Here is an 18261-nt window from a genome sequence, read left to right on the forward strand (position 1 = left end):
TGCTTTTTCTTGATTTTCCCACTTTTGTGCTTTATACAAATTTTTATAAAATTTCGAAAATATCACTAATACCTCTACAGGATCTCTTGTTTTTTTTTTGTTTTTTTTGTTATAATCTCCCTGGGTTTGGCAACAACCCTTTCTACTTTCTGTGCCTAAGTTGTTGTGCCAGAAGTTTTTGTGCTCTGGAGTTGTCATCAAAAAACATTTGCTTAACAACAGTTTTTCTAAACTGTTGCATATTATCCAGGTACTCCCTTATTTTCTCTTAAGCACTCTGCAATTGTGCTTCTTTTTGTTTTGTGAAACTTCAGTCTTTGGCAGCCTCTCTAAATAATTCTTATTACTTCTTAACCAGATCTCTTTTTTCTTTTACTTCTACCCTGTTTTCAAACTCCACTTTCATTTTATCCCACACACTAGCTATAACGTCTGGACTACTTTCTATTTTTCTTGTTATAGGCTCCCTGTCTTGAAAGTGATTTCCGAGCTGTTTCTGAACCATTCCATTCCCGTTAGTACATTAATACTATTGCAGGTTGGAGAATTATAAGTTAGAAAGTCCCTCTGTTCTGTGATCTGAATCTTTAGGAGTTATGGCTTATGTGTGAATGTAGGAGCAAGATGGAGGAGTTTAGGTGGGTGATGGAGAGATTATCCGTAGTCTACAAAGCAAGCACATTTGTAGGAGTCTTTTTGTTTTGTTTCTTTCTTTCCTAAGCTGTGAAGTTGCCAGAGTTCTGCTGGGAAATTATTCCAGTTAGCAGAGACAATTTTACTGAAGACATTTTCACCTTTAGCAAGACTGAAAAATGAAAGGATTAGAGATAAGGTTTTGTTGTCCTGACTCTGAGAGAGTAGCAGGAGGATTTCATTTGGAGTTTACTTCTCAGAGATGGAACAAAAGAACTGTTTAGTATTTTAAAAGTAAGAGTGGATATAAAAAGTGTAGAATGGGCCTTGACTAGAAGACATATTGCCTTTTGCAGGGTGAGACAGTGTTGTTCAAGCTGAGTTGGAAAACGAATTTAAGTGCGACACAAATTTGTATTTTAGAAGTGCACTCTCTCTCTTTTATTTTGGGTGATATTTTTTTCTTTTTTCGCTTCAGTTTAGTTTTCAGAAGTGTTTTCAGTATTTAATATTTTCTTCTGGTGATTGTTGGTTTATATATATATATATATATATATATATATATATATATATATATATATATATATATATATATATATATATCTAGACAGATAGATGGAGAGTGAGTGTATGGTAGTAATTGGTAGGGCATATTCTAGCCTTGAAATAAATATGTTGTTTACCAGAGCTGTTGGCTTCCTCAGTGAGGTGGTTTGAAATGAAGTAGGAGCATTTCATTTAGGTAGTAACTTTTTACAACCACATTGTCGATGTGATTTCTGAAAGAGAATGTTTATTAAGTATCAGGAAAAGGTACTTCTACTGTCTCACCATGCTTATTGGTTGGTTACCAAGGTTAGTTATTGACAGGGAGAAGTAGCTTATTGCAAAATTATTTTCTTGGATGTGACTTTTGAATGCTTTTAATGTTTAAATGGTAATTTAACCCAGGAGGATGACCTGCATGTAACTTTACCTAAGCTTTTAGATGACTTTGCCTATTGTTAAATGATCATCTGTTATGCTACTTGCAAATCATGGCTATTACACAAGTAAAACTGTCCGTAAGATTTGTGAGCTGAGCTGAGCACACTGTGCGTGTGTGTGTGTGTGTGTGTGTGTGTGTGTGTATATATATTTATATATATATATATATATATATATATATATATATATATATGTATATATATATATATATATATATATATATATATATATATATGTGTGTGTGTGTGTGTGTGTGTGTGCAGTTAAAACAAAGAACACTGGTGTAATGCTTTATGTAGACATTCTTTGGTATGTTCTGATTTTAACAGATTTTCCTGTTTTCTCCCACCTTAATGGCGGGAGATTTTAATAACAAATTAGAAATTAAATAGCTTATATGGTAGGTACAGTTAAACATAGATAATTTTCCAGGTTTAAATGGCAATTTGGACTAGCATTCTAAAGTCACATCCAAGCAAATAATTTTTTATGAGAATTTTTATATATTTATTGTCTTCACTGTGTAGAGTATTTTATTCGTTATTGTAAATGTTCAGTGTTTTTTAACATGTGACTCTGATTTTGTGCAAAATGTTTGAATGTGGTGCGGAACACTCAGTTCTGAAGAAATCCATTACACAGGATAAAAGTGCTAAACTGAGACATTACAATGTGAGCTTTATGCCGTCCTGTTTTTTTTAATAATTACTGTTATTTCTTGATTTGTATGAAGGAATTAGGGTGCAAGTGCACTTATTTATCTGGAATGTTTTATCACTGCATACATTATAATGAGTATTTCAACATCCTGGAGCATGGAATCTTCCAATTTTTTTGCTGAATTGTAATTGGAATAGAAGATAAAGCCAACCACTGGACACATTAAGGAATGTCCTACCTTAGATCAGCTTATATAGTAAGGTGCTATCTGTTGTTTTTTTTATTTATTTATTTCCTTTCTTAGACAGCATCACTTTGAGCGCAAGATACTAGCCCCTTGGCTTGCCTTGTATCCCAGAATCTTCACTAAAGATTATTTTCCATGTGCTGTTTGCCCCCATGCCTGCCCACCACCCAGAGGGGCCATCAAACAGGAAGCCTTGAGAGTTGCCCATGCCCTTGCCTACATTCTGGCAGTGAGGACATCCGTGCTGCCTAGCCTCACCCTCTGGGCAGGAGGATGAGGCACCAGATTCACCACTGAGACCTACAATGCCTTACCCCCCCCCCCACAGGTGTTCACTGCTATAACTTGCTAATAAAGGCTACCACTATGAGGTGACTTAGTGAACTAAAGGCCCACCCCCATGATACTACCCCTTCCCTGAAGTATAGTGGCTATTTTTTTCTTCTGCTTTGCCGCACTGTTCCTCCAGGGTGGGCACATGCTTCATCCTCTTCCAAGCTCCATCAGTATCCGAAGCTGCTGATCAAACTCAAGTCACCTGGACTGTCAGCTCTTTATTCCTTTATGCCACTGGAGCTGGCTTCTTCACCAAACATTTGCCTGTTGTGTAGAAATCGTGTCAAAGGGAGATTTACTAGTTTTTCCACTTGAGCAGTTTTGTGTTGGTGACCTTTTAAAGGATTCCTTGACAAAGACTCTGTCTTGAGTTCTGCAGTGGTTTTATTCCCTGGGGGTAACAATAAAACTGGAAAAGTAGCTTTTATCCATTTACAAAGGATTGTTTGCATTATGAAGGAGCTTTACATAAGGCGGAAGAAACCATGGTGGTAGTGTCCTTATGAGGGCGTGGATGCAGTCTTCTGCATCTCTGTGGGTTGATGGCAGTCACAGTCATTGTGGTTCCCCTTGCTTGCCTCCTTATAAGGATGATCAGTGGACTGTGAATATCAGTAGCTGTGGAGCCACTATTCTCTCTCTCTCTGTCTTGGATCTTCTGTTGGTGTTAGGCTTTTGTTGTATTGAGCCAGTTTTGTGGTGCAAAGAAATAAAGACTTGAATGCAACTCCCATGACCAGGAATCATTTTGTTGTTCAAGTCTTGGAGGGGTAGTCCAGAGAAGGTGGGAGTGAGCATCTTATACTAGTTTGTCTGTCAGCTGTAGTACTGACAACTGGCATAGGCTGGGTGTTGAGAGAAAGTATCTCAGGGGCCAGGATACTGCATAGTCAACTGTTGAGTATGTGGAGGTATGCTGTCTTTGTTGCACAGTCTTAGTAAATTCCACTGTAGTAGTGCATGTACCTGGACACCACAGAGTACCAGAATACCAAAAAACAAGAAAAAAACACTAATTCCTACTTAATTATTCTTGCTTTAACCAGCATTTACCTCCCTCTTCTCTAAAGTCTTCACACATTAGAAGGAGGAGGCAGGTGAAAGCAAACTTGTCATCATGCCCTTCATTGGTAGAGAGCTTCTGAGCTCATCCCAAGTTCTAATCATGGATGCCTTGCTAGTTTACTGAGGAGGAGTCCATCTCATGTCCTTACTGGTGCTGGGAAAGTGAGAGAACTTGAGAGGAGGGCCTTAAGGTAAATCTGTTTGCATTGTAGGTGGTTCTTTTTCATGATTTCTAGACTAAAAGTAAGTCGAGTCCACAGCCCTTGCTGGCAAGTCAAGTAATCGTGCCGCAATGTGGTACATAGACAAGAAGGAAAAAACATTTATACTCCCTGTGGTATGAAATTACATTGATCTGATAGTTGATTATGGAATCTTCCTGGCATGGTTTCACTTCCTGAGGAAGTGAATATGATGAGACATTACTTGCCTTACAGCTCCTTTCTCCTCCTAGATGTGAAAATCAGCAAGATATACGTTTAGCAGTTTGGTTTTTTTTTTTGGCTGTGGTCAGCCAGAAAATTGACTGTTTGCCACAGGGGCAAGGCAGTCCTCCCATGGTTCTCCTCCATGTAACAGACATAGTCTTATTGGATGCATCCGTGTTAGTGAAGAAGGGAAGGTTCCGTTACTCCTTTACACCATTCTTCTTAATTTTGGGCCTTTTAGCCAAGTTCAGAAAAGAAATACCAGAGCTCATTTTCTCACCCTTGTGTACCCTAAAACCTAGAAGAGCATGGTTTCATGTGCTGAATGCCGTTGCAGTCCGCAAAACCTTCATGAGCCTCTCGGGAATGATATATTAGGTCAAGGAACAACTGGATGCATTTCAGGGCTTATTTGGTGCACTAGATGTTAATTTCACTGACCATTCAGCTGGAGTTTGGTCATCATATGTTTCATTGTTGCAACTATGGGACTTTGGACTTCAGCCACTGAAGGCCTGATGACCAGCTCGACTACCAGAGCTCACAACCACCCACCCCCCTCCTGAGGAATGGTAGATGCTGTCCCCTAGATATCAGGGCATAGTGATATAAGAGGGACATCCACCCACACCATCCTTATTTTTTTAATGTTACTATTTTTGTCAACATTGGCCATGGTGGTGTAGTGGTTAGCATTGTCACCTCACAGCAAGAGGTTCTCTGGTTTGATTCTCAGCTGGAGTGCCTTCTGTGCGGAGTCTGCATGTCCTCCCTGTGGTTGAGTGAGTTTTAAAAACATGCTGGTAAGTGCGTGTGTGTATGTGTGTGCCTTCTGTGAAGGTTGGGCACTGGGCTGGCAAATTGACACCATAAAAACACCACTGCCAATCAATCTGTGGACCGGTGATCCCCTGTGCCGAACCCTAACCGTGAAAAGCCGAAAGACATTGCCTTTATTTTTTTTAACTATTTTTGTCAAGTTTGATGCAGAATTCCAAAGTGTCATCATGTCTGTAGGTCGACCTGGCTTCCAGATTTTGCAGATAAATACCCCGCTTGGAAAGTGTTTATCCTGTGTCATTGCTGTACCTTTGTTGCATGTTTAGTGTAGTCTTTGGGTCTCAGAGTTTGCTAAATGTCAGAAGTGGATTCTGAAAAGGTTAATAATTGTATTGACTGTGGGAATTAGATTCACGACAGAGATTTTCATGTTTTATGCGTGAAGCCCACTACCATGAGTTTATTTGTTTACATTAAAGCACTGACTAAATAGCTAACAACAAAAAGAATTAAATCTCCGCTGTTGAACTACCTGTGGTTAGCTGTATTTATTTGTATTTACAGTGGTAAAAATATTACCTCCATGAGTTTTAAGAAGTGGAAATTATGTATGTAACGTGATGTTGGATCCTTTTCTTCTTAGTTGTTGTGTCCAATCCAGCCTTCTGCTAGTGCTCCTTGCCCAAGTTCTTTGGAAAAATTCTCTAGTTATTCCCATGTGCTGTTACATCATTTGCTGTGCACTGTCCTCCGGTCCTATTAATCTGCAGATATGAATAGGGAAGGGGCAACAGATCTAAAAGTTAGACCAAGTCCTTCTGGAAAAGTGATAGTTTGGAAAGAGGGATTTTATACTTGACAGACTAGGTTGAAGAAGATCTAGTGTTATTAGTACATAACGTCTGTATCCTATTTTATCTTTTTTTTGTCCCATCCAGCCATTAGGGTAGAATCCCAGTTTACCTAAATTCCTGGATGGCATTTTAACATGATATTTCTAATAACTATAGCTCTGAAGGAGACTGTACATCTAGAAATTATATATAGTTTGTAGTGCTTGCCATAGTTATCCAATATAGACAATGTTGATGCTGCACACATTTTATTTATAGAAGAGTTCCTAAAAAGACTAGAGAAACTGAAATGGATCTTGTGAAGTGAGCTCTAGGTTTAGCTGGCAGTGTTTATTTTTTATTCTCTGGAAGTATATAAAGGTTATGTAATTTGGGAGCTTATGCTATGAACAACTGAGGGTGTTTTCTTATTGATTTAATTCTGTGAGAGTAAAATCTAAATTGTCTATGGGCATTCAACACATGTAGAAGATACTCACCATTGTTTGAATGATTCGGGAAAAATACAGACAAAAGAATAGCCTCTTGGTGTCTAACTAGGAGCAAATAACATGTTTGCTATTTAAGATACTCTGCGTTTTTAAAAAAAATAGTATGTAGGAGTAGAAGACAGATATTGTAATTCTGAAATTCTTTCAGCAGACGTGATGGCTACCAAAACCAGCATCTTCCAAGACAGAAATTTTAGGTCTGCAGAAGAAGCTGGCTGTAGTTAAGGATTGTAACACAAAGTTCAGTTTCCAAGGAGTAGTTGAGTTTTTTATTGGATGATGCAAAAGGAAGACTTCTTTCAAAAAGACCTTGATAATTTGTGAGCTACAAAAGAATAGTGGTGAAAACCATTCTGGAAATTAGAAATGGATGCCAGTTGTACTTTGATCTTAGAATAACTAGAGCCAGCCTCAAATAAATTTGATATGAACTATAGAATTGCAGGACTTGAGTCAGGAAATGGATCTATACCCTGCTTTTTTGTCCACAAGCAGAAACTTTTCAATCTACGTTTGTAGACCTTATGAGTGGATTTTTTTAAGATGCCTACAAAATGTGGGCCACACTCTGAAATAAGGCAGCATGTTTGAGCTTTAATTGAACTGGAGTAAGCATGTGGTCCACGTGAGATTCTGTAGATTTGGGTGAGGTTGTCCATACAGGTGAGAGTGAAGATTGTATTGATGATCTAAAGCCATCAATGCTTCATTAAGTGAGGCCTGGGCCTGAACAGTGCAATGAGGATCACTGGCTTTGCCTGCTGATGCTTTCTATGAGAATCTGGTGATTAGTGGAATAGGGGGAAGAAGAAGAGAGATGCCTGGGTCCACTGATAGACTAAAGTTGGGACTGGGAGTAATCAAGATGAAGTAGCTGCTGCATTTGATGTTGGATAGGAATGCAAAAGGGTCACAGCAAGGCTAGCCCCAAGAGCTGAAAATTTGCTGTACTACAGTGGTGTTGAGAAGACCACTCATGAGGCAGTAAGATGGACCTGCTGAGCCTGTCTGTATGACAGTTGGCTTTTGTCAGGATGCACATTCCAGTCAGAAAGTGGTGTGAGGCTGTTGCTCATCACCATGCACTCATGTCCCCCCTATAAAGGGGTTAAGAGTCTTTTCCTTCTTTCTCTTTATGTACCATGCGACTGATATAATGTCCATTTGTATGGATATCACTCCCAAAAGAAAAAGGTTCTAAAATTCCCACTACATGTGGATAAAGCTCATCACCAGATTTTGATGTGAAGATTGGCCTCTACTTCTAACCATGTCCTTTGGACCATTCTCTTCTTGCAATGCTACTCACCCCAGAGAGGAGTTGTCCGTGTTGATAGTTGCTGAAGGTGGTGGGAGAACAAAGGATATTTTTATCATTACTGTTGAAGAGATCAACCAGTAACTCGTATGACATCTACAAAGTTAGGTTAAGCAGATGAGAGCTGAGAGGAGTTCTGAAAGTTGGGAACACTGAACTCAGAGCATGTATTGTAAAATTCTGGGAAGAAACATACATGAATGACCATGATGATTGAAATCATCAGTCCAGAGCTCTGAGGATCAAAGAAGCTGTCGAGATGTGTTAGTATAACAGACACTGAGTTGAGATTTTGAGAGACTGAACCCACTTGGAAGTAAGACTCATAATGCAGTTTGTTGTGTATAAATGGCATCATATGAAGAAAATGAACTAAGTAACTTGAAGATGCAGTTTCCTGTAATTGACAGAAATACCTAAGGATAGGCAGAGCTGTAAAAAGTAAATCTCTGGCTGTTATTAGAGACACTGTGGTTGTAGTAGTGTGGAACCAGTCATCCAGGTATGGGAGCACTCTGATCCCTCTTAGTTGCAGATGGGCTATGACTACTGCCATGCACTTAGTGAATATCCAGGGGGCTACTGTGAGAATAAAGGGGAGGCCTCTGAACTGAAAATGATTGGCTCCCAGCCAAAAGTGAAGAAACTCCTTGGTTTATTTGATGGTTTTGATATGGAAGTGGGCATCTTTGAGGTTTGTCAGACACATCCAGCCATTTGCTCTCAGGCAGGTTAAAATCGCTTGCACTGTGACCGTTCTGAATAGAGTCATTTTGATGTAGAGGTCCAGAATTGGCCTGAGGTCTTTGTGGGGTTTTTTTTGGAAGAAAAAAAATCTTAACTAGATTCTGGACCCTCTCTATTCTTGTGGGACCCCTTGCATGGCTCCTTTTTCGAAGAAAGTGACAGTCTCTCTTTTTTTCACCTTTTGTTGATGTGGTGGAATTTCAGGGACTGATGCGGAGGGGTATGGATACACGGGGTATCATATAGCCTCTGGATACAATATTTGTCACCCAGTTGTCTTATTTGGTGACTGCTCACACAGCTGATTGGAGAGATAAGTGCCCCTGACTGCCCTCTAAAGAAGAGTAGTTGATTAAGTCTTTATGGATGTTGGGGCTGCTTGCCTACAAAGGGACCCTAAAATCCTTGATTTTGCAGACCTCCTCTACCTCATGGTCAGCATTCTTTGAATGGGCCATCCCTGCCATAGACACCCCTGTCAGAGGAGTAGTCAAAGGGCTGTGTTGGGATTTCTGAAATTATAGGGATTTGGACCCCTTCTGATTCCTGTTATAGGATCTTTGAGGAGTCTCAAATCTGACATATGGCAGACAAAGTCTTACTTCCTTGTTTACATCCCAGTAGCCTGTCTTTCACTTAAGGCTCAAGAGGGCAAACCAATCATGGGGGGGGGGGGGGGTGTTGGTGAAAGAACCTTTAAAATTTTAAAATTGTCTGCAAAGTCGCAAAGGCAGAGCCAGGCGTGATGTCTGAGGGTGTAATGCCTGTTCCTGCCACTCAGCTCCATTGGTAGCATTATGTAAGAGCTACAGGAAGAGATTGGTAAAATTATACACAGTACTCACGTTAGCCTCGGTCTCTTTTTTTAACTCAGCTATGGGTGGCTTTTGCAAAGAGTCTAAGGCCTGTTCTGCTAAAGCTGTAGACATGCTTTCCCATTCCATTGCTGTAGACTTGTTAGGTTGATGGATACCAGCTGCATCATCTGATAGCTCTGTTTTGGTGGCTGCTGCATTCATATCGTCCACCAGAGACTCCTTGGACCAGTGCTGCCTATCCTTGGTGGGGTCATCAGGAATGACCAGCCAAGAGGGTAGGGAGTACAGAATGATCAGCCTCAAATAACACCTCCTTGACATGAAAGGGGATCAGTGGGCCAAAATCCCATCTGGCACATTAATTCCAGGGTTTTCCTAATGGTGGCATCTTCTGGAGGGAATTGGAGGGAACCCTTTCAATCATCCACGTCATTGTCAAATGATAATGAATCTGGAGGAGAGTATATGTGCCTTTTTTGCATGTCCTTTTCCTGGGAATATCCAGAGTAGGCTGGATCAAATCCCAAGAGGACTCAGATTGAAACTGTGCAGTTTCTTTGAGAATTTGTGTTCTGCTTTGCCCAAGTACAGTTGATGAGCAGGCTAAAGGACCAATTGCATGGTGTCTCTAGCTGGAACTGATATTGATGTGTATACTGTATGTACTCTCAATGTAGAGGTTGTCATTCTTTCCATAGCTTCAAAAGTTGACTCCAAGTTTGTCAGCACTGGAGATCCCTGACCTGGTGCCAGGTCTGTCCCCTCTGAAGTGGATGTAAACAGCACTGAGGAAAGAAGTTCTGACACCAGCAACTTAGTAGGACTTGGGATGGAGATCAGAACTGTAGTATCGAAGGCTGCAGACTGTGACAACGAAAATAGCACCAAAAAAGTTGGGGCTGAGGATGATGTTGAAGACTCAATCTTGAGCAATTGACTTTGAGATTCTTTTGATGCTGAAGGTCATAGCATCGAGTAAATGAGATGTGAAAATGTTGCTGTCATGGTAGAGATACAATTCAGCAGCAAACACATCAGCTCCATTGATTTCTCTGCTACAAAACCACTAGTGCCCGAATGTGGAGCAGGGATGGAGCAAGTGATGTTTACTGTGGAACAACCCAGTCTGTCATGTAAACAGGGGGATGGAATGACTGTCATCTAAATCTGTGCCTATTTAAAAAGTGTCATTATTTGGTCCTGTTCATTGTACTCCTGAAGGACTTGGCAGGCCAAGGAGAAGAAGCAGATGGATGGTGAGAAGTCATAAAATGAGACAACTCCCTCTCAGAGGAGTATCTACTGAGAGACTTTCTAGGATAATTTGTTTCTGAAGCAGTTAGAGCTGTCAGATAATCTGCATGCACTGAGACCTATGATGAAGGTGGAAGTGCCAGGTTCTGCCAAGGGATTTTCAGAACCAAAGATTAGCCCACTTCTTTGGGTTTTGTTTTCATGGATTCCTTTTCCTTTTTTCTGCTTTTCTCTGTCTTTTCATTTTTTCCAAATTGTCAGAGTTGGAACTTGGGGATCAGGAGATAGGAGCCCTTTTCATATTAGCTTATTCATGAGATCCACTAGGGAGTGAGGCCCAAAGGCCTTGCAAATTGTACAATCCACTGAGAGATGACCTATGTCTATGAATACCACACAGAGATCATGAGTGTCCTGATGAAGGATTTTATGGTCAAACTGGACGCCTTTCTTGAAGCTTTTATCAACAGAAAGAGAAAAAAACAACTACAATGACAAACCAATCAATAAAAAAAGCCAGTACACCAGAGGAAAAAGTCAATTTGAAGTTCTGCTTTTCTAAAAGTAGTAAACTTAACATTAATCTGTAAATATGTAAACAGCAAGTGAAGAGGAAAAAGTTAGGCCTTCTGCATAACACTGTGAAGAGCTGAGGAAAAACTTAAAAAAGAGAGGATTAAATAAACTATTAAAAGAGAACAAGAAAAATAAAAAGAAAATTCAAAGAGAAATGGGTTATGAATAAACTTGTAGAAATAAATTGTAGAAGCACTTAGTTGAAGCATGTAACTATGTTCAATCATTAATCACAGCAAATGAGATCTGAGGGGGCACTGGAGAATTATGGGAGATTTTTTCTGAGGAGTTTGAGGCAAGGAGCCCTAGCAGAAGGCCAGATCAGATTCAGCATGCATCTCATTTTCCAACAGTCAAGGCAGACAGACAAGATGAAATAGGATGTAAAACTGTGATGCTGCTAAAACTCATTGCTGGATACTTTTGTGTACCAACAGGTAAGATTTATATTCCTTCCAGCAGTTTTGGCCTTTATAATATCCTTATTCTATAAACTGGCTGATTGCATCATTTAGTTTTAATTTTGTAATTGTTATAGCCAGATTGAATTATGTGGCTACTTTGTCTGTCAGCTACCCAAAGAATGTTGCTAGCCTTAATGATGCCAACATAATTAATGGGCTTGCATGAACAGATTATAGGTTTTGGGTTGCAATTTTCTTCAGGAAACTTTGCAGTTCTTTGTGACTTTTTTCACATGGTATTGCAAAATTGTATAATAAATGTATATTTATTTACTTTAGGCTGATTGTCCATCAAGTGGACAGAAAAGATCTGCTTCTAGTCAGTTAACCAAAGGAAACTTGTAAGTATCTAACCCATTTTAAGTTACAATTTTTTGTAGTAATTTTGAAATGTAGCAATTGCCAGATCATTAAAGTGAATCTTGCTCCATATTTGATGGTACTTCAGACTGAAGTACAGTGCAGAGCAATATAAATCCATTATAGCAGTAGCATTGCGAGGGCGGGGCGAGTGAGGCAACTGTCCCGGGCGCAAAGTGTAAGTGGGTGCGAATGGCCAAACATCATCCTGATCACTCTAGTGCAATACCATCTTCATGTGTGTTCTAAACTGTAGCAACTGATTGCTACATTGTAGCAAACTGTTACAGTTTGCAAGTAAGAGAAAATCATTTTTTTTAACTAAAATCTGAGCACTGCATTTGTAGTAAGCAGTTTGTTACAGTTCAAAAGAGAAAAGTTTTGATGTGAAGTTGTTCTATCTCGCCTTCATTCTTACTGATGGGTTCGGAGCCAATCCTCTGCTCCAACAAGGCCAAATGCAAAAGCTCAAGGTCTTCAACCAGCTCGTGGCCTAGTCCATATTCCCATGATGCACTGGTGCTTCCCCCAGATCTTGTTTGCCGCTACAACAGATCAGGCATTTCACCAGCTCTGGCCAGTGAAATTTTGAGTATTTCTGTTTTTCTTTCCATTTCTTAGATTGTTGTTATTAGTAGTTGGGATTAGAGTACTTAAGTATTTAGCTTAGTTTAGGAGTGTTAGTCAAAGTGCTTGTGCATTTTTTGTTATAATAAGTTCCTAGTCTCCGTCATGGTCGTTTTTTTGTTAGGCCCTGTTATCTCCCTTCCCCAAGTTAGAGTGAATCCTTAGACAAATATATATATATATATATATATATATATATATATATATATATATATATATATATAGATAGATATTTACTTACTAGTGTGTCTTTTACTGAATAGCCTGGTGTTTTAAAAGGCTAATTTCCTTACTTTCTTAAGTCTGTTTTTATTAGGGCATTTTTCTCTTAGTGTGCAACTGTTAGACTGTTTATCTAGCCTGTTAAAATTAGATAGAATAATCTTTATATAAGTGTGTTAGTGGTTGTTTTTTGTGGATTGTCATTATGTCTCAGCAGGAAAAAGAGAAGTCTAATTCTGGTTTTATGTGGGCAAAACATATCACAGATGGACACTCTGAGTGCGTTTACTGTTTGGGTGAGGTTCACCTTCAAGAGGATTGCTCACTATGCCACTCCTTTAGTTCCAGGGTGATGCATGAAAGAAAGAGCAAACTTATAACAAGGGGTTTCGTAAAGCCCTCTTTCTAGGAATTACTAGATAAGGGTGATACACATGACAAGTAATCCAGACATTCCAAGACATATTCTGGGTCAACAGAGCCGAAGAAAAGTTCATCGACCAGTAAATCCAGGGTTGAAAAACCATCAACTTTGGCACCACTAGCTTTGGAGCCGATAGTTGTTGTTGGTAGAAGCCGGTCCCCAGTATTGGAGCTGGTATCTCCCACCTTGAAGTCTCCAATATTACAGTCAGTAGCCTTTTTTGTCACATGTCTTCCTGGTCCTCAAGACTTTCAGACATGGATATGGATTGTGTGGTGCAGAGGCTTCTGCAGACACCGGGGCTGGCCACGCTGTTGTTGGGGCCGACCCCTGGGGCTTTGGAACTGACCAAACCCTCCCTCCTACTACTGTTCCTCTTCCTATCCGACTCGAGGCTTTGAAGCTGGAGTGCTCGGAGCTGATGATTGTAAAACTGTCGGAACCGACACCTGCTCCAGGATTATCGGTTCCAACTACACAGACTTCCTCGGTGATGACTGAGGAGTCTAGGAGTTGACACTAACCAGTTGGGTCCGGGGAGGATAGTCGAATCGATATTTTGGTTCCACCTTTGCTTCTCAGGACTTTAGCGTGGGTGAGTTTGGTGCCTCCCTCTGGCTCGGAGCCCACCGTTGTGATGCCGAGGGAATCTCCTGCTTCTTCGGATCCAGTGGTTCCTTTGCATCGGAGCAGGGGGGGTCTTTGATGCCATGAGGAGAGTTTTATCCCCTTGAGCATCTACATCATCAAGACCAGCAACCTCCTCGCTTAAAGCACCTGTATCTACCTTTGCTTCACAAATTCCACAAAAGTGTAGAGACCCAGAGCCTCAGGATGCCCCATTAGGTGAGCCCTGCTCTTCCGAGACATCACCAAAAGCTCCCACTGAGGAGGTTTCTAGGAAGAGGCTAAGCAGGAGGAAGCATCTTGACTCCCCTCAGGAATCCGTCACTTCAGAAACTGACTTGGATGATTCAGAAGGTTCCCCACAGACACCCTCAGAAGATATCTCCTTCACGGATATCTTAAAGATTCTCAAGCAGAAGGGTGATTGGCAGTCCATCAAACCTACTGATGATGAGTCAGTCTACCTGAAGACTTTTGGGTCTCAGCTCTCCGCCTCATGGGTGTCTCCGCCTTTCAACGAACTCATGGACCTGATTTTTTGAAAGGAGTGGGAGTCTCCAGACACAGTGGAACTTCTTTTTTTGTTCTTTTTTTTTTTTTTTCTTTTTTTGTTCTTGTTAGAGTGGAACCTGTCCCTAGGAGGCCTAATAAGTTTATTACCTCACCACAGGACAGGGCTTTTCTCACCAAAGGAGTCCCTGTTGATGCCATGGTGGTGGTGGCAGCCACCAAGAAGGAATTGTCCGAAACTTCGACTTCAGTCCATCCACCAAATAAAGATTCGAGGGTTATGGACAGTTATGGAAAGCGCATGTTTACTTCAGCAACTTTTGCTCTTAGGTCGCTGAATTATCTTGACGCATTTCACTAGATTGCAGAGATCTCCTAAAAGAGCTAGGAGATACTCTACAGGGTTCAGTAGCCGTGGGGATCTCAGAGAAAATATCCTCACAGCTCTCCACCCTCCATTCCCTAACAAACTCATCCATGCATCTGCTTTCGTACGCAGCTGATGGGAGTGAGCAGAGCAGCGGGTACAGGAATTACCTTTAGGAGACATTCCTGGATACGCTTATGCCCCTTTGCTGAGCCCTTTAAGCCATCCTTTATCAACACCCCTTTCAATGGCTCATCACTTTTTGGACCCAAAGTGAAAGAAACGCTTACCAGGAGTGAACAAGATGGAAAGACTCTGTCTGCCATCGGAGTCTGTTTTTCCACACCTACCAGACCTTACCCCAAAGGTCAGAAGGGAGGAAAGATGCAGTTCCGTAAAACTCAAGGAGCCTTTCATGACACTCGTGGTGAACCCCCCCCAGATGCAGAGGAGGGGGGTAATAATGGTAGATGCCGTCCACACAGCAGAGTGGGTCCGCAGAACCAGTATGACAGAGATCAGTTCTTTGGGAAACCATATCAGCGCTCCTGAGAGGAGCCCCGCCTGTCCATCTTTGGAGGCAGTCGGGGAATGCTTATCTTTGTACCCACACGCCTGGCTAAAAATAACAAAAGATAGCTGGGTACAAAGTATCATATCCAGAGGTTACTCTATTCCCTTTTCCACCCTACCCCCCTCAATAAGAAAAATCTCGGACATTCCACCCAGTCACAGGGAACAAGCAACCATAGAAATTCAAAGGTTGCTACAAAAAAGAGTCATCCAGCCAGTCCCCACAGACCAGCTAGGATCCGGGACTTCCTCAAGGTTCTTTTTAGTTCCAAAGAAAACAGGGGACTGGAGGCCCATTTTGGATCTCAACAGATTAAACAAATCTGTGAAGAAGACAAAGTTCCGGATGGTTAGTCGATACTTCCTTTTCTAGGAAAAGACAACTGGATGTGCTCAGTAGAGCTCCAGGATGCATACTACCACATAAAAATGGACAGACCATCCAGAGATCATCTGCGCTTTCAGCTGGGAGCCAGTCACTATCAATTTCGAGCACTGCTCTTTGGTCTCACAACAGCCCCCAGAGTGTTTACCAAATGCATGGCAGTAGTCATGGCTCACCTGAGATGTTTGGGATTCCAGGTGTTTCCATACTTAGATGACTGGTTCCTAACCGCCACCGCCAGCCATCAGCTCATTCAAGCAAGAGACACTACTATGAATCTATGCCGTCAGCTGGGGATTACCATAAACTTAGAAAAATCTGCCTTATTGCCATCACGCAATCTAATCTAACGTAATCTTATTGCCATCTCAAGCAAAGTTGGCAGTGCCATGATTGCTCCCCAGGCTAGTGAAAGCGGATAACATATGCATACTAAATCTAGAGCAATTGATAATAGTTTTTCAATCTTACTCACAAACACTGGCTAATCTACAATGTATGTACTGTACCTGTGTACTATGTATGTATTCTACCTACATTCCAAAGTTCAGCTGTACACCACAAATCTATTACTTACCTTTATTTTTAAAATTAATATCTTTTTTGATTGTTCTCTCCACTGTAACTGTTTGTGCCGCATACCACTGTAAAAACATGTCTCTTGTAATTTGTGTGTATACTGATTATGTCTAAATAACTAAATGTGTCTGTAATTTTTCTTTGTGGAGCTTTTCTCCCCGGGCCTCTGCTGAAAAAGGGCCTTTTCGGCTCAGTCAGACACCCCCGGTTAACAAATGTAAAATAAATAAATAAATAAATCACAACATACCATTTTTATAGGAGCAGATCTGGACACCACCACAATGACCTTAAAACTTCCATCAGAAAGGATTTGTGCTCTTCAGCAAAAGGTTCTCATCCTCCTCTCAAAAGAAAAAGTCCCAGCTTCCATGGTTCTCAAATTTCTGGGTACAATGGTGGCAGCAATCATTCCAATTCCACTGGGTCGAATGCATATGTGGGCACTACAGTGGCTCCTTTTCACACAATGGTCCTTTCAGGAACTTCCAATGTTGCATCAGATTATGATCACGAATTCAGGCAAGAAGGCCCTTCAGTGGTGGCTGACATCGCATTATGTAACAATAAGATGTCCCTTTGTTCTACCCAACCCAGTTGCCGTAGTGACCACGGACGCTTCCCTGATAGGGTGGGGGGGCATTGTCAGGGAAGAACAACCCAAGGCACATGGAAAGAACACAAGGCTCACTTGCACATCAGTGTCTTAGAGATGAGAGCGGTACTTCTAGCATTGCAGTCCTTTCAAGACTCTCTTCCTCTGGGGACAACATGTCAGTAGTCTGGTACATAAACAAACAAGGAGGAACCAAATCTTACCCCCTATGTCGAGAAGCCTTGAGAGTATGGCAATGGGCGATCTCCACCCAGCACTTTCTGATGGCAACGCACATCCCGGGGAAGTCCAGCGTGATAGCAGACAAGCTGAGCAGAGCAATTCTGTTCCCTCACGAGTAGTCCCTAAAGAAAGAAGTGGCAGAAAACATATTCCGCATATGGGGTCAGCCTTGCTGCGATCTTTTTGCCACACCCACGAACACGAAATGCAGCAGTTACTTTGCCCTAATCCCCCCACTGGGGAAAGCCCAAAGGGATGCACTTGTACACGGTTGCCCCCCAGGTCTCCTTTATGCTTTCCCACCATTACCTCTGATACCCAAAGTTTTACAGAAAGCCAGTGCTCTGGGAAGGGCCATAATTCTGATAGCCCCCTATTGGCCTTGCCAGATTTGGTTCCCCTTTCTTCAGCCTCATCTATTGGAAGAACCTTGGATCCTGGAACAAGTTCCAGACCTCCTGACTCACTCATAGGGGGCTCTTCATCCATCTCTTCGGTCCCTCAAATTGACAGTTTGGCTGCTCCAATTCCAAACATAGCCAAGCTTCAGAATCTTTCAGCTGCAGCGCAGTATATATTGACATCCTGTCACAAATCATCCACCAGAAAGCTATACCTCAACAAATGGAAAAGATTTTTGATATGGGCATCACAAAATAACATTGATCCTTATTTAGCTCCAGTAGCTTCTATTTTGGAATTTTTTTACAAAACTATTCAATGAGGGAGCAGCTCCCACAACTGTTCGAGTTCAATTAGCTGCAATCTCCAACTTCCATCTTGGTGAGGAAGGGTCTAATGTCATGTCTTATAGACTCTCAAAGGCACTATGCATTTAAGACTACCCATCAAATCTCACTTTTCTCTGTGGAATTTAAATTTACTTCTGTCACGAATAATTCTACCACCTTTTGAACCAGCCTCTTCATGTGACCTAAAATATGTTACATGGAAAACCGTCTTTCTAGTAGCTATTACTTCTGCTCAGAGGGTTTTAGAGTTACAGGCCTTGTCCATAAAACCCCCTCACATGATTTTTCATAATGATAAAGTGTCTCTCCCGACAAATCCCTCATTTTTACCGAAGATAT

The 18261-nt window shown here is 41.2% G+C and overlaps 1 protein-coding gene across 1 annotated transcript in view; it reads left to right on the forward strand.

Annotated features, from left to right (window-relative positions):
- BICRAL (BICRA like chromatin remodeling complex associated protein) overlaps positions 1-18261 on the forward strand; it is a 1536848-nt gene that overhangs the window by 1086245 nt on the left and 432342 nt on the right. Inside the window, exon 9 of the mRNA XM_044061908.1 lies at positions 11938-11999. Coding sequence (XP_043917843.1) covers positions 11938-11999 — 62 coding nt within the window. The remainder of the gene's footprint in view (positions 1-11937; positions 12000-18261) is intronic.

The sequence above is a fragment of the Protopterus annectens genome, chromosome 1.part0, assembly GCF_019279795.1.
Source record: "Protopterus annectens isolate FY-2018-M chromosome 1.part0, PAN1.0, whole genome shotgun sequence".
NCBI lineage: Eukaryota > Metazoa > Chordata > Ceratodontiformes > Protopteridae > Protopterus > Protopterus annectens.